This window comes from Calypte anna, chromosome 1 (genome assembly GCF_003957555.1).
Source record: "Calypte anna isolate BGI_N300 chromosome 1, bCalAnn1_v1.p, whole genome shotgun sequence".
In the NCBI taxonomy this organism is placed as follows: Eukaryota; Metazoa; Chordata; class Aves; order Apodiformes; family Trochilidae; genus Calypte; species Calypte anna.
In genome coordinates this window covers 63,832,645-63,857,673 of record NC_044244.1, presented here as the reverse complement: position 1 = coordinate 63,857,673, position 25,029 = coordinate 63,832,645, and the positions used below count along the sequence as shown (strand labels likewise).

The 25,029-nt window shown below is 38.2% G+C and overlaps 1 protein-coding gene across 2 annotated transcripts in view; it reads left to right on the top strand.

Moving 5' to 3' along the window:
• MICAL3 (microtubule associated monooxygenase, calponin and LIM domain containing 3) overlaps nucleotides 1-25,029 on the top strand; it is a 156,913-nt gene that overhangs the window by 72,394 nt on the left and 59,490 nt on the right. Inside the window, exons 18-25 of one of the 2 annotated variants that reach the window (XM_030454325.1) lie at nucleotides 2,000-2,095; nucleotides 4,067-4,123; nucleotides 5,978-6,082; nucleotides 8,491-8,598; nucleotides 11,135-11,242; nucleotides 11,913-12,099; nucleotides 15,033-15,121; nucleotides 16,194-16,281. In XM_030454325.1, the coding sequence (XP_030310185.1) occupies nucleotides 2,000-2,095; nucleotides 4,067-4,123; nucleotides 5,978-6,082; nucleotides 8,491-8,598; nucleotides 11,135-11,242; nucleotides 11,913-12,099; nucleotides 15,033-15,121; nucleotides 16,194-16,281 (838 nt within the window). Of the gene's footprint in view, nucleotides 1-1,999; nucleotides 2,096-4,066; nucleotides 4,124-5,977; nucleotides 6,083-8,490; nucleotides 8,599-11,134; nucleotides 11,243-11,912; nucleotides 12,100-15,032; nucleotides 15,122-16,193; nucleotides 19,968-25,029 lie in introns of those variants that run through there. The other variant, XM_030454251.1, reaches the window with a different exon arrangement.

Here is a 25,029-nt window from a genome sequence, read left to right as displayed (position 1 = left end):
AACCTTGATAGCTGTTGTCAAAATTGGATTTATGCTATTAGGAACACCCAGCAGAAGCAGCTAGAAATGCATGAAGATGCTGTTAAGTGTACGTGCATGGTGGAAATGTGTGCAGCTTCTTATGTGATTGTAATACCTCCTAAAAAAAATGGATTGCGTTTCATGATGTGGTAGTTATCACCTCAATTGAATGCCTACTTGTATGGAAATATATTCTATGGTGTAGGTTCTTTGCTTTCGAAGCCATTTTGGCTGCTTTTGGGAAAGCACATCTCACCAGGGCTCATGAAGCTATTGAAAAGCTATGTGGTCTATCCAGAAGAGGATCTGACCGTTTGGGTATAGTATGGGAGACTAGCCTTTTAAACTGAATTTTCTCCTGGCTTTTCAGACTCTCAGCAGTATTCTGCTGTAGTTTCATACTTCTAATATCAACAAGGTATGCGAGTAATATGTGATCTTAAATCACTGATGTGTGCAAAGATGCATGTAAGGTGGAGATCACATAGTCCTGTGGTGCAAATCTTTTCTGCCTCTCGAGGTCTGATGCTTGTTCTTTTTAGATGATGCCCTGAAATGTGATAAAGGCGCAGCAGTACCAACTCTTTTCAGTATTGTGTTGGAGCAGTGGTTTTTGAAGGTAAACAATGACTACCTGAGATGACCATGGTCAGCAGGAGCGGAAATCCTAAAGGATAATACTTATCACCAGTATTTTCTGCACATATTGTTTTTCCTATTTAATTTTTTACTTAGATCTAATATGTGTTTTCTCTTTCCTGTAGCCATTTTTGTCTTTTCATGCTCAGAAATGTATCCCACGGGAGGATACTGAACATGCACTTCATATGCTTGTTCAATGTTATGTTATGAAATCTACCACAGAAAAATATGCAAGGTTGTGAGAATGTTGAAATTTGAAATGCAAACTTGGCCATGATCAGACAAAAGTCCATGAATAGCTATAGTCTTTTGAAACAACATATAAACATTGCTCATACACTTCAATGCAAAGTCATGTGCTTTAGTTTAGGCTGCCTGTAGCATCTGTTTAAGTTAAAGTTGATTTTTTTATATATATATATTTTTCCTGAAAGTAAAGACAACACTCAAACAGATGTTTGTGCCATCTCAGCTGTAAAGGCAGTAAGGAACATCTGTAGTATCTTTAAACACCATGCTGTTTCTTTGGAGGCTATCTAACAGTGTCGTTGGATACACAACATTTTTTTTCACAGTGCAACAGTTTCCAGATATGCTCTGGTAAGAACTCAAAAGAAGGAAAAACCAGGCAGAAGATACATTAATATTAAAGAAGTGGTGGAGAGAAGACTGTACATAGTAAGGAGGTACAAAACTAGAAAGGCATGACTTCTGGCATATTACAATGAGGACAAGTATGCATTGTGTAGTATTTAGACTGTTAAATATATCTAAATTTTAGACATAAACCTATAAACCCATAAAGCTGTATTTCCATCATGCTACAATGTTGAAGTAGTTAAACTTGTCTGAGATCTTTTAGTACCTATAAGTTAAAGAGGAGGTATCTGAAACTGAGAACAGAACACTGGGACTTGAGGCATGTTGCTTGAACTTCAAAAAAAGAGTAATGAAGTCAACAGGATGGATAACTTTAAACATTGCAAGACACAGCAATAAGTAATTTTTCATGAACAAAGAGAGCAGTCCAGCTGTTCTCCTCTGAGGAGACTTCCAAGTTATACCTTTCACTGGCTGTAGGACCTAGAGTCAGAAATCAAGTGGTAGTTGATACGCGTAGGCTGCCCCTGGAGGTATCTGTCAGAGAGACATCAGATCATGTGGCCATGGGTGGAAATTTTGGTCTTTCAGCTTCAGATAAAATGTGGCTTTAGGTTTGTGAGAGGTGTGACCTTAGGATCATGTGTTCTGGCCTTTCTCACTATAGCCAATCGTAATGTTACATCTTTGCTACCATTATTATGATTATTTTTTTCTTTTTCTGTTTTAAAAAAAGATGAGGACTAAGGAACGTTCTCGGACCTGCCCCAAAAAAGTGATCATGCTCTCTTCTTCCACTCCACCTTCCTCTCCACCATATCCCAGGCAGCAGGTGATCTCCTCTGCATGCTCTGTCCCTCTCTCTTCATTACTATTTGTACAAGTGACTACATCAGTTACTAGATATCCCATTTACAAATGTACTTCCAATTTTCTTTTTTTCAGATGGTGATAGGGCTTCTTCAGCCTCTTAGATTAGAAACACAGATTGGCTATATTTCACCATAAATATGATTGTTATGATTATCTGATGCACTGGAGACTCACATTTTACAGTAGGGTAGTTTGTAATTACAGTAACCTTTTCCAGTTTTGAGTAGAAGCAAAATAGAAATTAAATGTTTAGAGTAGAGCAGGGAAAGAAAATGGAACTTTTCTTCAACTCTACTCTCCATTTAAGCAAATGTAAATGAAAATTTGACCTTATATTCCTTATATTTTTATGAAACTCTTTCAGGATTATTTGTGCAAAGTGCCTTTTAAGAGTATTTTAGTAGTCTGCACATATCCAGTGTCTCTGTTTCTTCATGTCCAGTCCTTTGTTTCCCCAGAGTTTATGTTCAGTCTGTCTGAGTTCGGATTTGGAGGCAATGAGAGCTGTTTTGAAAATGGTGTGTAATGTGCACCCAGATGTTTGTGCATGTTTGTTTTCCTTCTAGTTAAGTATTACTTGAAATCCTTTAATATTTGTGTCTTGTTGTACATGGTCCTCGTGCTTCTTTCAGCTGTATTTTTTTACATTTTTGTTGTTTGCCTACCTCAGTAATAAATTCTACTCCTCCCTGTTCAATCCTGAACTAATCTTGAGGTGATAAAAGTGCAGTTGTAGTTCCATGGACCTCCCATAACTTTAAATAGAAGTTTTACAAATAAATTTCCCCAAAGGTAGAAAATGTTTCTTTGCTGAACACTTGTATGCATATAAACTCTGTAAAGGCATGTTAGATTTTAACAGAATAGACAAGACTTGGCCTTGGAAATAAAGTTTGACTTGCCTTATTGCTGTGATTTCTCAGAGCATTGTTACATGTGACATTTAATCTGGTCTAATCACTGTCAGACTCTGGAGTACATTCTCTACAGTCTCTCTGGTGTCTGCATTTGGAAGACAGGTCCGTCCTGCTTACTGATCTGATTTAAAACTGCCCTAACAAAAAGTTATTTTTCTGGCACACTGTTGATGAGAGAAGAAAATTTTTCCCCAAGCTTACAGAAAGAGAAACCATGGTGTGGGATTCATCTTCCATACTGAGAAATTTGCTTTCAGTCTCTAAGGACCCCTTAACTCTGAGTTTTCCCTCCCTAGCTTCTCTAAGTATATGTCCAATGTCTTTTTTGTTGCCTAGTTCAGTCATGAGAGCCAACTACTGCTGGGTCCAAGCGTACTTTAACCATTTTCTATGTTGTGTCCTGTAGGAAACTTTTTTCCATGTCTTTTTGCTCAAACAAATAAAATATTTTAGCTTTCACTTTTTAACTCTGAAGAATGTTGACCTCCTGTGCTGCAGAACAGATCTGTTAGACTTAATTGAGAGGAATCTTTGGGAGACATTCTTTTTTCCTTAGGAAAGTTTCTTTTCCTCAAATTGGCTTAGCCCAGGCCTCATAGCAAGTCAGATGGATTTGTGTCCTTGTTACAGTGACGTCTTTTAAAACCTGTACCTTTGCACTTCTATTGCATTCAGTCTTGACACTTCTTTTAAACTTTCTGTGTCCTTCCTTTGATCTAATACCACAGTATAAGTTACAGTGAGTGTCTTACCATCTTCACTGTACTAATTTCATTAAGTTGTGGTACTGTATTGTGATTTATTAGCTTAATATGACTGTATACGGACTATTCTTTAAAATTTTCCCTACAGTATCCAAGTTGGTTTTGCCAGTTTTGGAATATTCTTCTTGGTAAAATGTCATGTTATCATTATGGCCTCTTTTCTGTCTGCATTATAAGAAAAATCAGATGAAGTGTGTTTTGACTACGAAGTTGGTCTGTGGTTGTTAAGCTCATAATTTTTGCCTGCAGAGAAACAGGGAGCCTGGTGCCGACTATCTTGGGGAGCAGAGTCCCAGACAGGAAAGGGTAAAGAGCATGAACAAATGGCATGGATGCTGATGACACAAGGCTATTGCAGATGTGTGTAATATGGAGAGCAAATGTACTGGGTGGTGAAACACACTTATCCTAATGTTGCTGTTAACACACTGGGACTGCTGAGAGTCAATTAGCAGTGGTAATTTCTGTGTGATACCCACATAAATGCATAACAAGCCTTCATCAACAGTTTGCTATGTGCTTTTATTTTGCCATAGATCTGGCACTTAAGCGCTTCCCATTCTTCTTTTTCTCTTACACCTCTTCATTGAAGTGTGCTGTGGCTGTAGCAGAACAGGAAGAGTTATGTCCTGCGCTTATTCATGTGAACATGGTTGCATTGTTTCCACCGCTTGCTTTCTGGATGGTTAAACAACTGGCATTCCATCCTGCCTCCTACAGGCCAAAGTAAAAGGAAAAATGATGAGGCATTATTTAGCACAGGGACTTTGAAGCCATCCTATCAATGTAATATTCAGCAGTCTGTCTGAATGGCTCAGTATTATAGAGAAGCATGAAAAGAAAAGATAGAAACTCAGAAGAATTAGCTAGTTTGAGTTCATATTGACAAATAATTAATTTGTCATTAATTTGACATTCCAGTAATGGCTATAAATGAATTAAGTCATAAGGGGTAGCCAGCTAAAAAACTGTGGGAACTTTCAGAATGTGTTCTAACAAAAGACTCTTGTGGGTCGAATCTTTTATGACAGGCAGTAGAAAATGAAGCATGTGTCTGCAGTGACACAGAAGCCCACAGCTTTATAATAGGCCCTCATTTTAGTGGAAATGATCTAGTAGGAATGAGGAAGCAGCTGAAAGTAGATAGTATTATTAATGCACGTGAATGGGAAAAGAGTTTCTCATAAATTGGGTGTGAACCCAGTTCCATTTTGGAAGACAGTTAGCAATCTGTAGCAGCAGCCTGGCTCATTTGACAGATCAAGCCTGAAGTTTCTTTGTGCACACATTTGTAGTTCATTGTCCATTTACTTTTGCATCTTAAAGACAAATAAACTGAAGGCTGTGTGATATTGCAGGTTGTGTTCCTGTCCTGTACAGCAGGTCACAAGCCAGAACTTTTTTGTCTTGTCACTAAGAACACCACAGAACAGTCTAAGATTGATAAGAGACCAGAATAGCAGAGGTGTGAAATTCTGTGTCTGGGATGTGTTGACATGACATTGCAGAAAGGCGGAGTATGGCAGTGAAGTTGCAGAAGTAAAACCAGTAACTTCCATGATAGTTTTGATGTTTGCTGTGCTTAGTTTCAGCCAGCTAGTCTTATTAACATGCTCTCTTTGGTAAGTATAGCATTCACTCTCCAAATATCAGTGGAGACCAACTCATTCTTTGAGAACTGATGTACATTACCCTAAAAAATGTGCCCAAAATCTGAGGAACACAAATATGTGCACATTTAGATATATAAAGGAAACCCTTGAGAATTGAGAACTGTGCTGAAATTAGTTGGCAAATAAGCTCCTTTTTTGTGGGCTTGGGGTTTTTGTTTGGTGGGTTTTTATGGATGGTAATGCCAGAGAGGGAGAAGCCACATGCTTGTTTGGTTTTGGCTGCATCAGTCCTGGGTAGGAGAGTTGTGAATAATGACTAATACAACTATTTTTTTCTTGGCCTTTAGGGTCAAAGCTTAGCACTGCTTTGTAACAGTAGACATTTGAAATAATTTCTACTTACTGAAAATAACAGTCTTCACGTGGAAGCTCTTCTTACTGTTCTGCACGTGAATTTCCTATCTTTTGTTTGGCATTTGGGTGTCTGTTCCTTTTGGGGCTTTTTTTGCTGGTTTGCTTACTTCCTCCCTCCTTCCTCATCTCACAGAGATCTCCTCGTTTATTTTCTGATGACCAAGTGCCTGAGAATGTTGAGCAAAGGGCATGCCAGCTGGCTGCCCTCCTGGAGTCCAGACCTGCAGTGAGGCATCAGGTGACTACAGCACTGCCTATCTGCTGTCCTGTATCAGTGATGGATATGGGGTACTAATGGCATTGGGGGTCAGAGGGATAGACAAATTCATCAACATACAATAACTATGGCTATACAGTCGTGGTTAAAAGGACACAGTGAAGTCTATTTTATTTAGTATTTTTATCCTACTTGCCAGTTCTTACTGTTTCCCTGTTTGATGAATGACAGTGCTTGTTTCTGAAAACATAATATGAGCACTAAGGGAAAAAACAGCCTCTTAGCTTCAGAGTACATGCTGAAAACCAGCTGCACTCCATATCAAATCATTTCACAGTGGTTGTTTACCAGTCAATTGCTCGTAAATTTTACTTGCTTCTGGAAGCAAGATCATTCACATTTTCCAAGCATGATTCCTGGCTCTGAAGTCTTAGTTTAGTGGCCATCCTTCCTGTACACTTATTTCCAACAGCAGAGTTGGCAACAGACTCCAGTATACGCTTTTGTTTTGGTTTTGTTATGTGCTTGATTTTCTCTCCAGTGTGTGTCATCTTTGACATATGGTAGAATACCAGTCTGAATAACAGTTTCTTGAGTTTCTAGTTGCTTCCTCTATCTCTGCTTTCAGTTATCATCAACAGCATTTGGGAAACTTGAGAGTGCTTTTGGAAAATGCTGTCTTCATAAGTGATTTTTTTATCGTTACTATTTTGTATTAGCCAACCAAAATCAATCCCTCTTCTTGGGCTGTAGTCTAAACAGTCCCATAACTTTTGCTGGTGGGCATTACTTTTCTAAGCCATGTCAAATGGAAATGTATAACATTTAGGTCACTTTCCATTGCTGTTCTTTTGGGGATGCTGTCTTTGCTGATAATTGTCAGTGAAGCTGTTCTCAAAGAAGGAAGAGTGAACCTCTGGCTGGATTTGAGATAGACTTTGGGGACATAGAAGAAACCATGATATACTGGGTAAGACCACTAATTTAAACATACTAACGTCCATTTTTGTAATGGGTGACACAACTGAAGATCTCAGGCATGATCCAAGGACAGCATGTTCACTTAGTTCAAATGATAAAGAAATGAACATCTAAACCAAAGTATCTTGCTTCTACCTCTTGTCTTGCTCTGCAGAACTTTTAAGTTCCTTTTGAGGATTGAAAAGATTGTCAGGATTACAATGTAAAGATAGAAATTATTTTTGAAGGTATGTAATTTCTGTGTAATGCAGAATTAAGAATGAGAGAAAACACAGAGGAGAGGGAGAACACAAAGTAATGGAAAGGATGAAGTGGGTAGGGCAGAGAGGAAAAAGAGGAAACAGATGTTGGAACATTGCAGGCAGTAACAGATTATGATGTGGGATTTAAGGGAAGAAAACAAGAAAAATAGAATATTAAGAGACAAATGTAGCAAAGACATTTTCAGCAAAGAAATTTGATTAAATATTGACAATCTTAAGTACAGGATATCTGTGTATAAAGTAAACAGTTGAATTTCTTTAAATTGGGGAAATTGTGAACGGCTATTTTGCATCTTGTTCAGTAGATTTAATCTTGAGGTTAGGCACTTCTAAGTGGCTAGAAATAGCTTCTTTTTTTTTTGTGAGTCATGCATCTACATGATGTATAATTTTCAGAAAAAATGTCTATTTTTTAACAGAAAACATAATTTTCTTGTAAAGGAGGGTAAAATATTTGAAATTTGCGTAATTTTTCTTTCCAGATTATAATTTGTAGGAATGCACAGTTTCTACCAGTTCAATTTGTTTGATACTGGCTTTTGCCTGTTTATGTGATATATTTCTTGGTGAGTTAGGAATAATGAGCCAGAGAAATAATGAGAGGGTTATGTTGCAAAGCCAGATTTTGGTTACTTACATAAGGAACCATCTTCAAAAAGATGTAGATTCTCAGTGAGACGTTCCCATTTGCTTACAGTAAATTCTAGGTTGGAAATTTGCTGCTAGTTACTGGCAACATATGCAAGTTAATTTATTTCTCTTCCATCCCCAAGGAAAGCAGGCTTTTGGTTTATATATAGTTAAAATATGGAATAGGTCTTATATGGCCTGCAAAACAATCTCAGCGCCTTGTACAAGTGATACAGAACACTGGGGGATGCTGGAAGAGCAAAGGAAATTGACTTGGGATCTTTCCAGGTGGCTTGGTTGGTTGGGTTTCAGAAGTCCAAATAGTCCTAAATAACCTAAAACCTAATAAAGAGTAAATTTAAGAATAGCTTACTCTGCCTCACTAGGGAGAAAGTGAAGATACACTGGGCATTTTTCTCCAGGCTTTTCTCAGAAGTCTTTAATAATTGTTTCTTGATGATGGGCAGAAGGGCTTGAGTTTCTTTTTAATTTCTTCTCCCTCCTCTCTGTAGCTATGTAAGACTGCTTTGATTTTTTTTTAATTTTATTTTTTAGCCTGAGACTGAACCGTCTCGCCGATTCTTTGTTGACCAGTGGGAGCTCTCCCTTAGCCTCCGTTCTTCTAATCGCCCTTCTTCACCTTCATCTGACTCTCTTCGACAGGTAGCATTAGCCTGAGCATTGCAAGGTGCACTCTGCTCTGTTTGCTTGCAGCACCTCCCAGTCCCACCAGTCAAGGACACATCACAAGACATGGCCAGGCTTGCAATGCTTCACCTGCAGAAAGCAATGTCTGTGCATATTCTTGCACAAGTGAGAAGCCAGAGGCAGCCTGTAGCATAGAGGGATTATTGTTGGCCATAAAGCAGTTTGAAACTAGATGTAGTTAACATTTGGTGTAACCTAAAGCTTGTGGCTCATCTCACTCTCAAACCAGGTTTTTTGAGCACTCATAATCCTTTTGGCTTTGCAGTAAGGCTTTCTTGTTATGCTTGCTGCTTTTTTTTGAGATCTTGGGCCAAACTACGAATTGTGTTTGTGAATATAACCTTAACGAACTGTGTGAAATACAAAGAACTTTGGCTTTCTGAAAAAACACCGAGAAGGCTTTTGCTCATGAAAGGAAAGATAAAAAGCTACATTTAAGATCTGGTGTTAGGCCAATGTGATGTATAGGGAAAAAGCAAAACAAATCAGAAACACAGAACCCCAAATCAAAAACTGAAAAACTAAATTTCCTATATCAACTAGTCCAAGGTATTGTGAATCAAGATCAGCACGATCACTTTTTAAGCATGGAACTTCACATGTGCTGGTGGAAATTTAAAGATTCTGAAGCATCTGCAGTTAAAGTTGGATGAAGGTTTGTCAAAACTTGTTCATTGATTCAACTATTTTTTTCATGGAAAAGCTTCAACAATTTTTTAAGAAAACTTAAAAAGCCTTAGAGCTTTCTGGTCTTTTAGAGGAAAATGGAAAACTCTTGACCAAATTATTATGGTTGCTGGTTAAAGATGAATGAAAGGAAGTGAGTTGAGTGAAAGGAAGAAATATTTTCCCATGGGCACCATTTTCAATATACTATTTGACAAGTATGAAGTATGACATTGGAAGGCAGATCTGCACATATGTGTGTGCACACACTAGCTGAGGAGGAGGAATGGGGAACCTGGAAAACTTTAATAAAATTGTATTACTTCTTGCGTATATAAATTCTGTGAGTGCTCTGCATTTTGGGGGTGAAACCAGCAGACAGGTAGAAGTTCTTTCTGGGTAGAAGTCAAACCTCATTGCTGCAGTGGCACAGGCTTAAGGAATTAGGACCTCAGTGAGAGCAGCGCTAATCTCTGGTAGCTGAGCACTCTATTTAAAACAATCTTTTCCCCCGAAGACCACCCATTCTGAGGTGAATTTCAGGTTTTGTGATGCTTCTTGCTGTTCTAATGTCTAAACATGCAAAGGTCTTAAACATTCCTAAAAGGCTAATAACCAGACGTATGAAATTTATAGTTTGTTGTGTGAAACAACCAGTGTGCTTCTAACAAGTTCTATGTGAGCAAAGGAGGTTTTGAGAAACAACTTTAGTCCTTCAGAATATTGGTATCCTTGGTATTGTACGTTTGCCAGAAGCTGGAGTTGTCTCTCTGATCCTTCATTTGCTGAGGAAATTCCAGCTAGAAACATTTATAATGGTGCTTAAGCCTGGAAAAGGAGAATTGCTTGGTGTGCTCCTTGCTCATGAGTCAAATACATGGTGTTTGCAATGTGATTGAGCTAACAGGGATGTAACCTCGTAATTTTCTTAACCATGTAGTTATTGCCATCAGTATTAACTACTTTCTGTGAAAAATGCTTTCTCCACTTCTGCAGTGACTGAACTTGGCTTGCAGACATTCATTTTGTTCAATCTAAGGTAGTAGCCAACCTGCCTAGGTATATTGTAGTAAGTACTAAGATATCCAAAGTTATGAAGTCAATCAGTCCCCATTGAGAAAAGCCTAGGACATAAAAAAAAAGCCTAGACATAAAAGCCTTGTTCACAGTTGATCAAGATGTTCCAGATGTGTGCAGGTATGGCTTCAATGCATTGGATGAGGCTCTTGCGTCTCTTTTCATGTAAACCTCTGTGTATTTTTAGCATTGGAACAATTTGTATTTTTGAACCATTGTAAGCTCCTTAGTTAAGGATTTCTCTCTGCACTCTGCTCTGTAAATGAATTCTTTGCACCTTCTAAGCACATGAATACGCTGTTGTAATCAGCATGTTGCATTAGATTATGTTACATGTCTTCTAAAAGATCTTAGTTTCTGATGCTGACTTTACCTGGAACCTAAAATCTTAAGCTACATTTGACCTTATCTTTGAGAAGCATCTGTGCTCAGGTTTCCAGGTACAAAAACATCCCGCAAGCAAAAATAAGGTTTGCTTTCTTCATCATCATAGTATGTCTAGAGCACTTAAAAATTGCAAAATGCAAGCCTCTTTTCCATTGTTACAGTTTATCCTCCACTGTATGAGTGGTTTCTGATGACACTAGCTTTGCTATTACTACTTGTCACTTCATTTTGTCCACTGTCTTGGCATGATTTGACTTCTTTGCACCTTTTCACCACGTAGCTTATTATCATTTTAGTAAATTTTTTCATTTTTTTTTTCCTTTTCTCATCGCCCTTTTGTTTTATTCCATTCATCTGGTAGAAGTATATAAAGATGTACACAGGCGGAGTGAGCTCATTGGCTGAGCAGATAGCCAATCAGCTTCAAAGGAAAGAGCAACCCAAAACCCTTCTAGACAAGAAGGAACTGGTAAGCCCATGTTCAGAAGATGATGCGTGTTTGTGATTAGATGTGCAAGTAGATATAAAGTATTGTGAGTGTCTAGTTGTTCCACTGATGGAATCTGACACAGCTTCATGAAAGACTTAATTTCTCTTTCTCCATCTGCCCTCAACTCTTGTCCTAATTTTCCTGGCAAAATGTTGCAATCTAATCTCAGCATCTGAGAGTTGTGCAGAAACATTTGAGAAACTGCTTGTCGTATTTATGAAGATGTGCTTGATCCACTGGGGATGCTTTTGCATTACTGTTTTGTGGAAGAGATACTTATTTTGATAATGTAGGTCTAACAATTGCTGTTAGAGGGCTTTCCAATGGTTTTGGCTTTCCATCATATGCCTCCTTCAGCCATTTATTTCAAGGTCATCATTAATAGTACTGGTGTCCACTCTCCCATCCAGAGCATATTTTACTGACATATGTAGGCATCGCATCCTAGGACCTTCTTCCCTGGACAATAAGGTTAGTTTTTGGTGTCCTGGTTAAACCTGTGGACTGTGTCTGTGAACTGTAGCATCCGTGTGTGAAAAACTGTGGCATCCAGGTACTCCAGTCTCTGCATAAATGAAGAGAAAATATGACCGGGCGATCTTAGTGAGTCTGGACACAAACAAATGTATCCATGCCTATTTCTGTCTAGGGCTCGCTCAAAAAGGAGTTCCCCCAAAACCTGGGAGGCAGTGATGTCTGCTACTTCTGCCGCAAGCGAGTCTATGTGATGGAAAGGCTGAGTGCTGAAGGCAAATTCTTCCACCGCAGCTGCTTCAAGTGTGAATACTGTGCAACAACTCTGCGCTTGTCATCTTATGCCTATGATATTGAAGATGGTAAGAGAAATTGCCTTCTGTTAGAATTCTCTTTACAGGCCTAGAAGTCGGTCTAGTGATTTTTCCTTGCTCTCAGCTTAAAAATTATTTGGTGAGCTGGGGAAGAGAGCAACTTCCATTCCAAAGACAGGGTCTCTCAAACTGCTGAAACTATGTGGATTTCCTTTGGCCAGGTAATGCTGACAGAAAAACAATTGAGCTGCTAGGAATTAATTTAACATAACAGCTGCTAGACTGCAAAGAAACAAGTAGTGGCTGGGGGCTTTAGAAGGATTTGGAAGCTGAGTTTGAAGGCTAGACCCTTTACTCATATTTCGGTATAGTACTGTCAAATGAGGAAACTCCTTAGTTCTTCTACTGAAGAGAAAATAGCACACTGGAGACAAATGCAGTCAGCTTTTTCTTCTTAAAGACATGGCAGTTGTCCAACTCTGTATGTTTTTTTTTTAGATATATTAAAATAGAAAGTTTAAAATCAGGGGCTGGGATAATAGTTTTTTACAGACTTAAGTTCTATTTATATACCAAAAAATGGAGCATTGAAGTCAAGTTGAGGTAAGTCAATATTTAATATTTCTATGTGTATATATATATATATATATGGAGAGAGAGAGTGTTGCTGTTGTTACTCAAGATTCAATAATTACTATTTCTTTATCAGATAAACATGATTACAAAGCTTGCTGATGACTCAGTTATCATAATCTGACATACAATGAATTAAGTGAAGCTTCAGATATGCCTAACAAATCAAAGGAACTGGACAGTATAGCAGCAGATGAAACTCAGTTTATCAACAAAATATATTGAAAGTACTAGTTTGAAATCACACATGATTTCTGAAAGCTAATATTGTAAAAGTAGTAATGTGTTGCATTCTTTGCTTGAGCAGTGACTGACAGAAATTTCACATTTTCTACAGAAAAAATATGAGAAATATTTCAGATAAAGCTTTATTTATATCAGGATGTGTGCCTTTATTTTCTTTCACAGCTGCCATGTAACTTTACTCTTACCTCAACAGGAAAATAAGTGCAAAATGATGTAAAGCTAGTGAAAGGCTAGGTGGAAAGGATTCTATTCCAGACCTGATGTTGTAGAAACCAAAATAAAAAGAAAAAAAGTGCTAGAACAGATAGTTTTCCCCACTTATTGAGTAGAAGAGGAAATAAAAATTATAAACTGATATGCTACTGGGTGAAACTCCAGAATTACTGCAGATAGCTATTACATGCATGTAGCTAGGAAGAATCAGTTTGCATATTCTGGGTAGAATAACTGCCATGGAGACACATCTAGGCTAAAGAGGCAGAAAGGAACAATATTATGTATTGATGATGCCTTATATAATGACCTTAAATAATGGACTTGCTTGGTCACCAAGAGTTGAGGAAGCTTAGAATCATCAAACCGGTCTCCCAGTAAGGAATAGAAAACTCATTCTTACTTGGCTAAAAGGTCAGTGAGCTGGCATGTGAGCTTAAAGGGGACAGTGATAATTTTGAAATTGCCATCTAAAAGTAAAAGCTTCATCAATAATCAAAACTGTAGGGAAAGCATTTTTTGATCTCTGCTGTTATTTTGAACATTGACAAGTAACTGAATATCTGATTATATGATTAGCAATAACAATGGAGCTCTTCTGTCAGCTGTATGGGCTGAAACAGTTTTTGCCATCAGATTTTGTTACTCCTTCTGCCAGCAAGCTTCTGTATGCATTTGTGGCCAGATAGTTCTCAATGAACAAAGGGCTCAGAGTTTCAGTACACTTAAAACATTGATTTTGAAATTATATTCCATGCCTAATAGTTGTATGTTACGTGAGGCAGATACTACCATCTTACCTAGTAGCTGTGAAAGTTTAGTTTGTACTTCATTCTGGGTTTTCTTTGGAAAAAAAAAATAACAATGCCTATACAGGCATTGTTGCTATTCATGTAGCTGTTTGGACTGCTGAGTGTTCTGCAGTCTGTCTGGTTTTAGGCTTGAAAGTCTGAGAACTTCTATGTAGGAGCATTTCTGTTGTTGTTGTCTTCAGGCAATTTGAAAGAGCAATTTTTAGAAAGAGTATAAATTTTAGAAATGTTTATTTAAGCAGAGATTTCTCAAAGATAGGGTTTATCACTTTTCCATCATAAAGCATTTTGCAAATACCAGCCCAGAGAAACTAGAGGAAGGGGCAAAGGTCAGAGTATAATTTTGAAATGTATTAGCGAAGTTGTAGGTATAAGGTAGCAGCAAGGGATACTATGGGCTGCATGTACCAAGCAGGATACACTTACAACTGTACACCAGAAGATAATTATGTGCTGTCCATTTGCTGCTATTATTATTATTAGTTGTATAATAGTGCTAGTAGTGCTGCTTTGGCTTCTGATCACTGTTCAGACAGCAGTGAAAACCTGTGTAGGCTTCTGGGGTGTTACTAAGCCAATAATATCACAAGAGATCTTAATTGTGAAAATTAATCATTGCTTGATTGTACTTTCCACAAGTAGCAACTGTGCATTTTCAGAGGTGGTTCTTTGGGAGTTAACACTGTTCTCTCCCACTTTCCTCTGCTGGTTGTATTCATTCTTGCTTTTTCCAAAAGTGCTTCTGCCAGCTTTTCATGTGATGATTTCTTTGTTCCTCACACACTGCCACATTGTTAGCATGTGATACCATACAAGCCTCAGAGATTTGCTTTGGTGTTTGATGGGATTTTCAGCTGAATGGCTGTCAGGCACCCAATGGAAAGGAGGCTAGCTAGGAGGGGGAGAGAGGAGGGCTGGAGTGAAAACTTCAGATAGTGTTTTCCTCCATGTACAGTGATTAAACTAGATGGAGCAACAGGAATGGTAGCAGAAAAGAAGTTGCAGTGAAATGGATATTTATATTGTGCTGAACTGTTGTGTTCTCATTGCTGACCATCTTTCCTGTTCTATCTGCAGGTAAATTCTACTGTAAGCCACACTACTGTTACCGACTCTCTAGTTATGCTCAAAGGAAAAGGCCAGCAGTGGGTCCTCTGTCAGGAAAGGTAACTTTTATTTTTTCATCAAACATGTCATGTTAATAGGTTTTGTTTCTTAGCATTAAAAAAGTAAACATGCTGGGGTTTTTTTTTAGAAAGTATAAAAATTCAGAGTTCATTAGGTTGCTTTTTTATGTCATGAAATCTATAAATTTAAAGCACTTCCATTAATTACAAATTCTCTTTTCATGGTTCTTAAAAAATAATGTACTGTCCCATTCAGAACAGGATTTTTATTTTTTTCTTGTCAGCTGAAGTACTTACTCGGTCCATGCAGACTAAATGCATTATGTTACCTGTTTTGGTTTTGCTTAGTTTCTCCATGTTTTTTCTTAAGATAAAACAGATTAGTTTCATTTCCATTTAAACAGGAATTTTTAACCCACTTGCATAGGCTATGCATAGGCTATGAAGAAGACCTGCCTTCATTTCTGAAGCTTTTCTCTGTGCTAATGGGAATCTGTGTGGAAAGAAAGGCTATCCCTTTTCCTATGCTGTCTTAATATTAGTATTTGTCCTTTAAATATAGGCTCAAGATCAACTGTGTAATACAGAAAAGTCCCCCACCTTTTGTCGTGGTAATCCAAGGCACTTGTCTCCTCAACATTCTTTTGCATACTCTGAGCAAACTATATGGTAGAATCTTAACAAGCTCTGTTAAATGTGTGTGCTACAAGCTGCCCTTTCCCTTTAAATTGCATTCTCCTTTGTGGTAGCGGTGGTGCTAGTCTTTCTGCCTGTTTCCTGATTTTATTAGTACAAGCTGAAGCTGTACTTCTTTTTGGAATTGTAAGAAATCCATCTCAATATTTGTCCCATACTTCCTGCCAAAAAGACTAAAAATGGTGCTTGTTTTATTTCCCAGATGAACAGGTTTCGAGAATTTTACTGCCTAGTTAAGACCTTGCCTTATATGACGATAAAGGGATAACTTAATTGTAAGAAGGGGGATATCTTTGTAGCTCAGCATCTTCAGAACATACTACCTCACACAGTAAAGACCAACCAACCAACCAAGGTGTATTGTTGAGACATTTTCAATTCTTATATGAATTTAATTTCCCACACACTCTTGCAGGACACCAAAGGACCTCTGCAGGACGCCATGGCAAGTGATGGAAGTGGACGGGCAAATACCATCTCCGCCTCAGCAGAGAGGGCCCCAGGTAGCTCCGCTTCCTTCTTTAGCAGGGTGGTGCAGTACTCTCTCGGCCTCTTTGACAGAGTTAGGCTGGTAAGCCAGTGCCTGCAAAGCACAGTTTCCTCGATTGGGCATCAGGTAGCCCAGAACCCTTTGGACTCCTTTTTTATGTGTCAGCTGATGGCTTTTGGGGTTCCCTTTCTCTACGTCCAGTCAGAGGTTCTTGTGCAGATCCTAGGGGAATTCTGTGGGCAGCCTGCTGACCAGTAAGAATTAATGTGACCTAACTTTGAGCTGTATCATTTGTGTGATTTTGAGGTGCTGTGTGAATTTAGTGCATTATGTAGAAGTCTCCATGTATTATTTTGCACTGTGGCTTTGGGACCTTAGATGTTCTTGGTCCTTTCAGGGACATTATCTGAAAGAATTCCAGAAAAACACCGACGCTCAGTTGAGGGTCTCCTCTGAGTGGGCCCAGATAAAGAGCGCTGGTCTGTAATGTATGCAACTCAGTGAAGTTAAAATTTTTTCTGATGCACTGGAATAACTCACACTGGATTTCTGTGTTTGCCTGCATTCTGGGTGTGGTTTCTTGTTCTCCCAAGCTTCTCTTCATTAATCTGGTACTTGAATGGGGAAGATCTCATTATTTCTGGATTGTATCTCCTTTGGAATTCTGGGTGTCTCTGACAGTTAATGGGAATGAGATTGCTTAAAACCCTTTGAATTTCGTGGTGCTGGCAGGTCGTGGCGCTCTTTCCTCACTGCCAGAATCTGTGCTGCTCTTAGCCATGGCTTTGGGAATGGGGTCGTGAATGTGTGTCTTGCTGTGAAGTAGTTTTGCCTTTTAACTTGAAATTCTAATTCCCTCTAATATGGGAGAAGTGTCCGTGCTACAAATGCTCGTTTGCCGCGCCCCTAAGTGCTCACTTAATGATGTCAGAAAACAGAGGAGGTTTGATTCCCACTGTTTGTTCCAGAACGATATAGATGAACTAAATCTCATTTGCTTTTAGAGAGAGAACATACTTAAAAAACATTTTGAGAAAAGAATGTTTTCAAAATGCTAGTTGCGAAAAGATCTTAAAAAGCAGGCAAATAAAAATCATGGGTTTGTTTGACTTTATATGTTATTTTTACAAACATAAGACTGTAACTGAACATGGTCCAACAGAAATTTATTCTTAGTGTGTGCAGCTGATTGTTGAAGTTTAGTTACTTTAATGGTTTCTTCATTTGTTTGTGTGGAATTTCCATACAGCAGGAGGAACAAAGGGAAAAGAGAAGATATACAGAAGAATGACATTTGCCAAAATGTTGTGGACAGATAGGATAACTACAACATTTTTTGAGCAATTGCATAGATTCAAAATTGCTTTCTCTAAAAGTGAAGAGTTTTGAGGAGTTTTTAGCTGGAGCAGAGTCTTTAAGATAAATGGAAAAAATATTTCTTGCAGCATTGGGCATCTGATGTGAGAGTAAGGTCTTTTACATGAGGGTATGGGTTGTGAGAAGTGGAAGAAGAGTCAACTAGTTTATCAAAGCAATTACTGGCAGAAAGTTTCTTTCCTCTGTTGTAGTCCTTCCAACTGATCAAATGAAATTGTTCACTTTTCTAAATGAGCATTCAGTAAATAGCATCTAATTGAACATTAAGACGAACAAGCAATAGACCATGGTTTGGTAGAAACAACTATAAATCAGATGTTTCCATCTCTCCTAATGGAGGGGTGGCACAATCCTGTGGCAGAACTGTAGTCTCTCCAGAGGAGTAAAACAAAATAGATACTGTTTTGTCAAATGGCAAAACTTGAAATCTAGGGCTCCTTTTGTTTGCTTTCTGCTTTTCTAGAGCAGCATATAAACGTAGCATCATTTTTAAAGCTTTTGGACTATTAAAGCTTTTCATTGTGCAGTGCTGCAAGTACAATAGAACATACTCAGTTTATCTGGGTCTAGCTAGGTCATCTTTAAGGTAGTGTATTGTGGTGCATTCTTGTGTGTGCAGGAGAAGAGTACTTTTAATGACTGAACAGATTGAACAAGGCCTCTGCCATTATCCCCCTTACTGTTAGAAAAATGCCATTAGTGGCTGAGATTGCATTTTCTTTGTGAAACAGATTCCAAGTATATCTTAAAACTGCTTCCTTAACAATGGTTAGAAGTGGGAGAAGGCTCAATACAATATACTTTAAAAGCAAGCCACAATGTCATTAAAGGAAGGTCAGCTCTCTGTTAGTGTAGCTGTCATGTCCTGTAGATACCTACCTTTAGCTCCTGTTCTTGCTGGGAACCTGTGATGCGTTAACAGTTATGTAGGGTTTGAAAAAAACCTAAACTATACCAAACCCTTTTGAATTACCAAGCTTGATGGTACAGTAGAAGAATGGGGTATTCCCAAATAATCAAAAAGAGTCTGTAAGATTACATGTCAGTATAACTCCTGACTTTTAACTATCTGTGTGTACTTTCTTGAAATTTAATAAATTGTCTGAGCTACAAGATGTTCTGCTTTCTCTGTGGAGTAAACATATACCTTGAGCAAAAACCTGTCTAAAATGAGATAGAGCTAGAGCTCTCTTTCCAAGGCTCCACTTCACTGATCCAGTAGTCTCATCAGGTCATGTATCTGAAAATGTTTGACCACTTCAGGCAAGTGCCACCAAATGAAATTTGACAACAGCAATTTCAGACGCTGAGGTCTCAGCCAGTTTCAGTAGTGAGGGGGATCTTGTGTGGAGTGCAAGTTGCTTCTAAAATTATTTAGTAAAATAATAATTTTTTAAAAGTAAATTACACAGGTTTGATATTTGATGAAGATGTGAAGATAGCTTGGAAGGCAAAAGGAACATGTGCATCCAACATACCAGTTAAATGTACAAGACAAAATCCCACTCTTCTCTAATTTTATACCTCTGAGCTAAATTTATCCCTGAGTTGGTAAAGTGTGTGGTCACTGAGCTTTATGGTGACTCATGCAAGGCCTGCTTTTTAGTTGCCATGGAATTCCAAGTGGATTTAAGTTGCATGGGTTCTACCCCTATACTCACTGCCTATTTTGCTTTGCAACCCAACCTGAAACCCTTTTTCAGCCGGCTTGGTCCTTAAAATATATTCAACCACGTAATATTCAGAAGGTTTGGTCAGCTGAGGTCACAATTTGGTCAGATTCGTTATAAGCACTTGTGTTGTGTCGCTAACCTGACTGGCATGTATTAACTTTGCTAAAGATGTCGGTCCATCACTGGGTGGCTGCAGTCTTGGCTGACATTTGATATGCTTTGTCTGTCCCTTGTATCAGAACAATGATGGTTGCGGGGCATAATCTGTGATAAACAAGATGAGGGGTTTTTTAGCTGTCAACTAGCATCAACCTTCCTGGCCAAGATTATGCCTGGTTTGCCAGAGAGCTGGCATAGCATCTTATGTGGTGGTTTCAAGGAATGTTGCCCCAGGAGACTGTGGTCAGTCTGGCTCTTGCCATATAGATCAGCCCTCCAGTCTGGGAAGTGGCAACAAGCTTTTGAGTGGTGGATGCCATTCTCTCTGGGGAAGGGAAGTTGGGGAAAGCTATTACTGTGCTTTTTGTCCTGCTGAACTGTGGCATGCTTGTTGTGGATTCTGTAACCCTTCTCTGTACCCTCTCTGCCTGTTTCTCTTATCGTCTGCATTTGCCTTTGTGCCAAAATTGCTGCTATTGCAAAAAAAAAAGCCAGCTACAAAAAATTTTGCTTTTCAACTGTCTCTCCCTTTGATAATCTGTAACTGCTGTGTCTTGAATTTTTAAAATATTATTTACAATAATTTATATGATTTTAATGTGCTTTTAATGCAAATGCTGTTTTTCTGTTTGTTCTAAAGGTCTGTAGGAAATTTCTGAACTCTCAGCTCTTTCTTGACAGATGGACTTGGAACAGTCTTTACCCCTTTCAGCTTCATGAGAATGCTCCTTGCAATGACTTTAGTCAGTGATGTTTTGTTGTAAGATGCTTCCCATTTGAGACTTGCGTTCTTACAGCAATACATTTCTGTCCCTATTGGCAATAGGGAGGTTGCAAAGGAAAGGCCTACTAGGGAAACTCATACTTCAAAATGGACAGCAATAAAAGGCAAGTCATGATATCCTTAACAATTGTCACTTGACCTATGAAAGATTTAGAAAGCCAAATACAAGCTGTAATATGCAAACCTGAAAAATGCAATAAAGAAGCAGAGGTGCTAGGTCTCCTGCTTTTTAAATGACAAAAAAATATATAGTGTATATGATATAGGTATGCAATATGAAAAGTTTAAAATCCTCCTGTGTATGTGCCTTAAGTGTTTTCAGGGAGCAATTGTTCTAAGCAAAGCCCTTCACAGTAGACTCTTAAATAAGTAATCTGTTGTATATAGCAAGCAAAGCTGGACTTCACATGAGAAAGTTCTTTTGCTGACTTGGAGAGTTAGAGAAGAGTGGCTGCTTCCTTTAAATGGCATGCCCTTTACAGTAAATTATCTGAGCCACATTTGCAGAAAGATCTTAATGGTCTGTACAATTTTAATGAATCTTTATGAATGCATCTGATATTATTTGCACACAATTCTACTTCTGTATCTAATGAAGTAGGAATGCATTTTATATATGTTTCTATATATAAATAAGCTTCTTGTTCATAAGCATTTCCTCTTTATAATTCTGCATACATTGAACATGCCTTACTTGTGAAAGCAATTCAGCTCAAAGCAATACTATTTGCTTGTGCTAATAAACATATCTTCATCTTCATTTAATCTTCCATTTGGTCACTTCTTTTCATTATTATGCACGAGGTTTTTTGCTCTTATTTCAATTTGGTCTATTTGAACATTAAATTGCAGAAGATAGCAGAAAACTAATTGTTATATTTTGGTTTTTGTGCCTTCATTTTAAACAACTGAACAATTTGCAAATACATCCATACACCATCATCCCTCCAAAGAAAAAAGTAAAAAGAAACCAAAAAAAGAAATATCTTCATATTGGGAGGAAGGATAATTCCTCTACTACTGTGCCTTGAACATTGTTATGTTTGGAAGAGCCATGGTGGTGTGTTTTGCAGGACATGGCACATGATACTAGACATTTATGGGGTTTCATACAATTACAAAGAGACCTGATGCACGATTTATTTATCTCTGCTGGAACATTTAAAATATAAACTTATTAAGAACCAGACCCTGTATTTTTGGAACCTAGGAAGAGTGTGTGAGTTGCCTGATTAGGACCAAGGTTCTGTGCCCAGTGAATCATCACTTAACAGCAAGCCAGGAATCTCTGTTAGGATAAGTGCTTGACTGTTCCCAGTCCATCATGTTCTTTGGCAGTGTTCTTATCAGGATTTGGGTGGCTTTGGCATAAAGGAAAAGGAGAATGCTAAAGAATCAGCACTATGAAGTCCAGAACATTTGGAAAGGCAAAGGCATGATGGAAAGGTTATTTGTGGAAATAAGAGTGGAAATGCAACTGACCTGTTAGAGTTTCACTGAAAAATCCTAAATAATGATTTTGGGGCCAAGGAAGGATATACAGAATAGCAATGTGCTGAGTTTGTGCTCGTGTTTGGATGCTGCTAAGAACACTTTTTCTTGATAGTAATTGGGCTCCTGATTCTACCTTTCTCTCTAGCTTTCAGACCTGTAGACTTGTGCCACTGGAATATTTGTTTATTGTTTGTATGTATGTATTCTAAAGGGCGATATGAATTTTTCTGGGCACTTTAAGAGTGTTTGAATGTTTTTGTGTCTTAGAAAAATAGTATCAAGTTTATGTGAAGGAGCTGGGGTTTTTTAATTGAAGAATTAAAATGAAAAGTGGAATCCGAGAAATTACCATTTTGAGAATGTTTCAGAGAAAAGGAGGGAGTGTGCATAAAATAAGCTTGGTGACGTAATTTCAAGTGAGTTGCTTAGTGCTCAGAAAGGCTTCATGTCTCCATTTTCTAGCCTCTTTAAAGATTTTGATTTATGTAGTTGTTTTTTACTTGTTTTTATTTTGGGTGTGTCTCTCTGAATTATGTAACACGTGGTTTTCCTGTTGCTGTGAAATTAAGACATCATTTGTTCAACTGTGTGAAATGTTTAAGGGAATAAATTCCAAACAAACTTCAGGTTTCTGAGTTTTTCTTTGTCATCCCCCTTTTACCTCCACTGGTTCCAGGAGAGGGATGCTGCGAGGGGGATACAGAGATGGGGGAGAGTGGAGTGGAATGAATAGGTCTGTCAAACTCAAATGCAGAAGACATTTTGGGGAAGCTCCGTGGCACGTGCTGTCTGTCACTGGAAATTACTGCTTTTCAGGCTTCTGTGCTGTGCTTTTTAAAATTTTGCTGTTACGTTGTGGTTTGCTCAGAGTTGCAAGGACATGCACTGCACAGACAGCATGACATACTGCTGTAGAAAGTCTGCTGAGGAACCCCATGCTAACTGCTCTATTGCTTGGGCAAAGCTGCCTATTGGCTAGGATGTGCTGCCAGTGTTGTGGCTTCATTGACACTGATGGATTTGGGAGGTGGTTTTGTGTGCCTTGCTGCAGGTCAGAGGTCTCTGTCCCAGTCTGTAAGCCAGGCAGTGATACCCATGTGTGAGGGGAGAGCAGGAGTGTGGGTGAGTGTAGGTCAGCGCTTGGGAACAGGGAGGCAAAGCCTTTGCACCTGGTGATATGGGTAAGGCTCTGGGCAAGATTCAGTTCCTTTCGTTGGTATAGCAGGAGCTGTGAAGATGGGATGTTTCAGTGTGGTGGTGGAAAGGCAGAAAAAGAATAAATACCTGTAAAGAGTGAATACCTTGTAGCTGGACAGATGTCTTCTCTCAGGAGAATGGCACATGGGGAGACAACCTCCCTTATTCAAGGCTATTAAGATACTATTCTGTAATGTTCTCACTGTGACAAACATGGAACTGGATCATACTTTTGAGCTTTTTCCTGTTTTCAAGTTATATTGGATTAACCTACATTAGAGAGATTCATTCTGGCTTTTATCGCATGCTTCTCATGCTTCCTACTGCGTCGTTGGCAACTAAAACTTTTAATAGCAGATGACTTTGGAGAGTCTAGTTGTGAACGTCTTCTCTTTTGGGTTTATTTGTCCAGAGAAGTTATGTTTAGGTGGTAGCTCACAGAACTGCAGACACAAACCTGTTCTGTTACACATAAGAGCTCCCTCTTTAGAGGAAAGTAATCACTGTATGCCTTTGAAATTGCATTTTATTTTTTTCATCTTTTCTCATATTTTATTTTTCTCATCCTCTTTGAAGTCTAGACAGATGACTCACGCTTTCTGTTTCTGTGCCTGTGGTTCTGTTCTTGCCTCGTAGCTTCTGATGTTCTTTTCTTTTACTGATTACTATGGAAAGAGTTGAGCTGTGTATCCTGCCAAGGAACTTCTTGTATGTCCCTGATGCTCAAAAGTAACATTTTGTAAGTTTTGTTTGTGAAACAAAACATTTTTCAGGCATTCCTCCCTTCACTGCCACGCTTCCTTGTTGCTCGCCTTCCAACCTAAGATACATAGCTTAAAATTACTTACTCTGGCGCAAACTTTATTCTGTAAATGAAGCCCCAGGTAACACAGTGTCAAATACTACTTTTCTTAACCTTTCTTTTGCAAATAAAATTACCTGAAACTGAGGAAGAAAAGTAGGTTATTTGGGACAGGCCATTTTCTTGTTGAGAGTATGTGCTGCTTTGCCTGTACCTCTGTAAAGAGAGCATATTGATTTTTCTGTGTGTGCTATGCTGGGATCCTGAATTACACAGATTTGTCCTGTTGCTTCTGAGGGTCTCTAACATTATTTAGGACTTGTAGAACTTGCTAAATAGATTAAATATTGACTTCATCTTATAGAAAATAAAATATCAAGTACTTTTTTTGCAGTTAATGACCTCAATTAATCTCCTCAAAAAATAAATTATCCAGAAAAAAATCTTAGGTGACTACTAGTGTTAACATCCATCTTAACATCCAGATTTTATCTGAAAGGACTGAAATTCACTATTTAAATAGTAATATATTAAAGGAAATTTTTAGAAACAAGGTATCGTTATTACATGTGTAAATCACTTAAAAACTTTGAGGTACTAAACCATTCACAAATACACAAAAGTCTGGACGATGTAGGTGTTTTGTTTCCTCAAAAAACAGATGACTTCCACTGAATTAGTTTTTACAGGGGTTTGGAAATGTCATTCTAAGATTTGAGCTAAGATGTTTTCTACCATGCACCCCAAAACATTTTGCTTCACAAGTTATGTTTGGCAGGAGTTTTTCCAAGAGGCAGATTGTCCTGGATCATCTCCTTTGCAGCACACATTGCTAGGGTAATGTTGAAAGCCTGCTGTGTAAAAGTGGTTTTATATTTTAGATATACTACATTTCATCAGCTATGATAGAAAGCAGAGTAACTGTTTCATATAGAGCTTTTCCTCTGATGTTCTGTAACAGTGCTGAGAAAGTGTAAATTACTGTAAAAATAATAAAACAAATTAATAAACAACTGTTCACCTCTACACCAATTAAACCAAGCCAGTGGTAGTTTTACCACCCACTTATGATCATCAGCATAATATATTAAAGTATGTACTTCGTAATACATCTTAAAAAATTAGGGGAAACAAGGGAAAAAAACAAATAAGGCCCCCAAACAAATAGAAATAATCTGAAGGGAAAGAATTAGATACACTAGACTCAACACTGAATTTACTCTTCTGTTTCTGTGAAGTGTGTTTATGGAGGAAGGGTGGAGTAGTGGTTGCTGA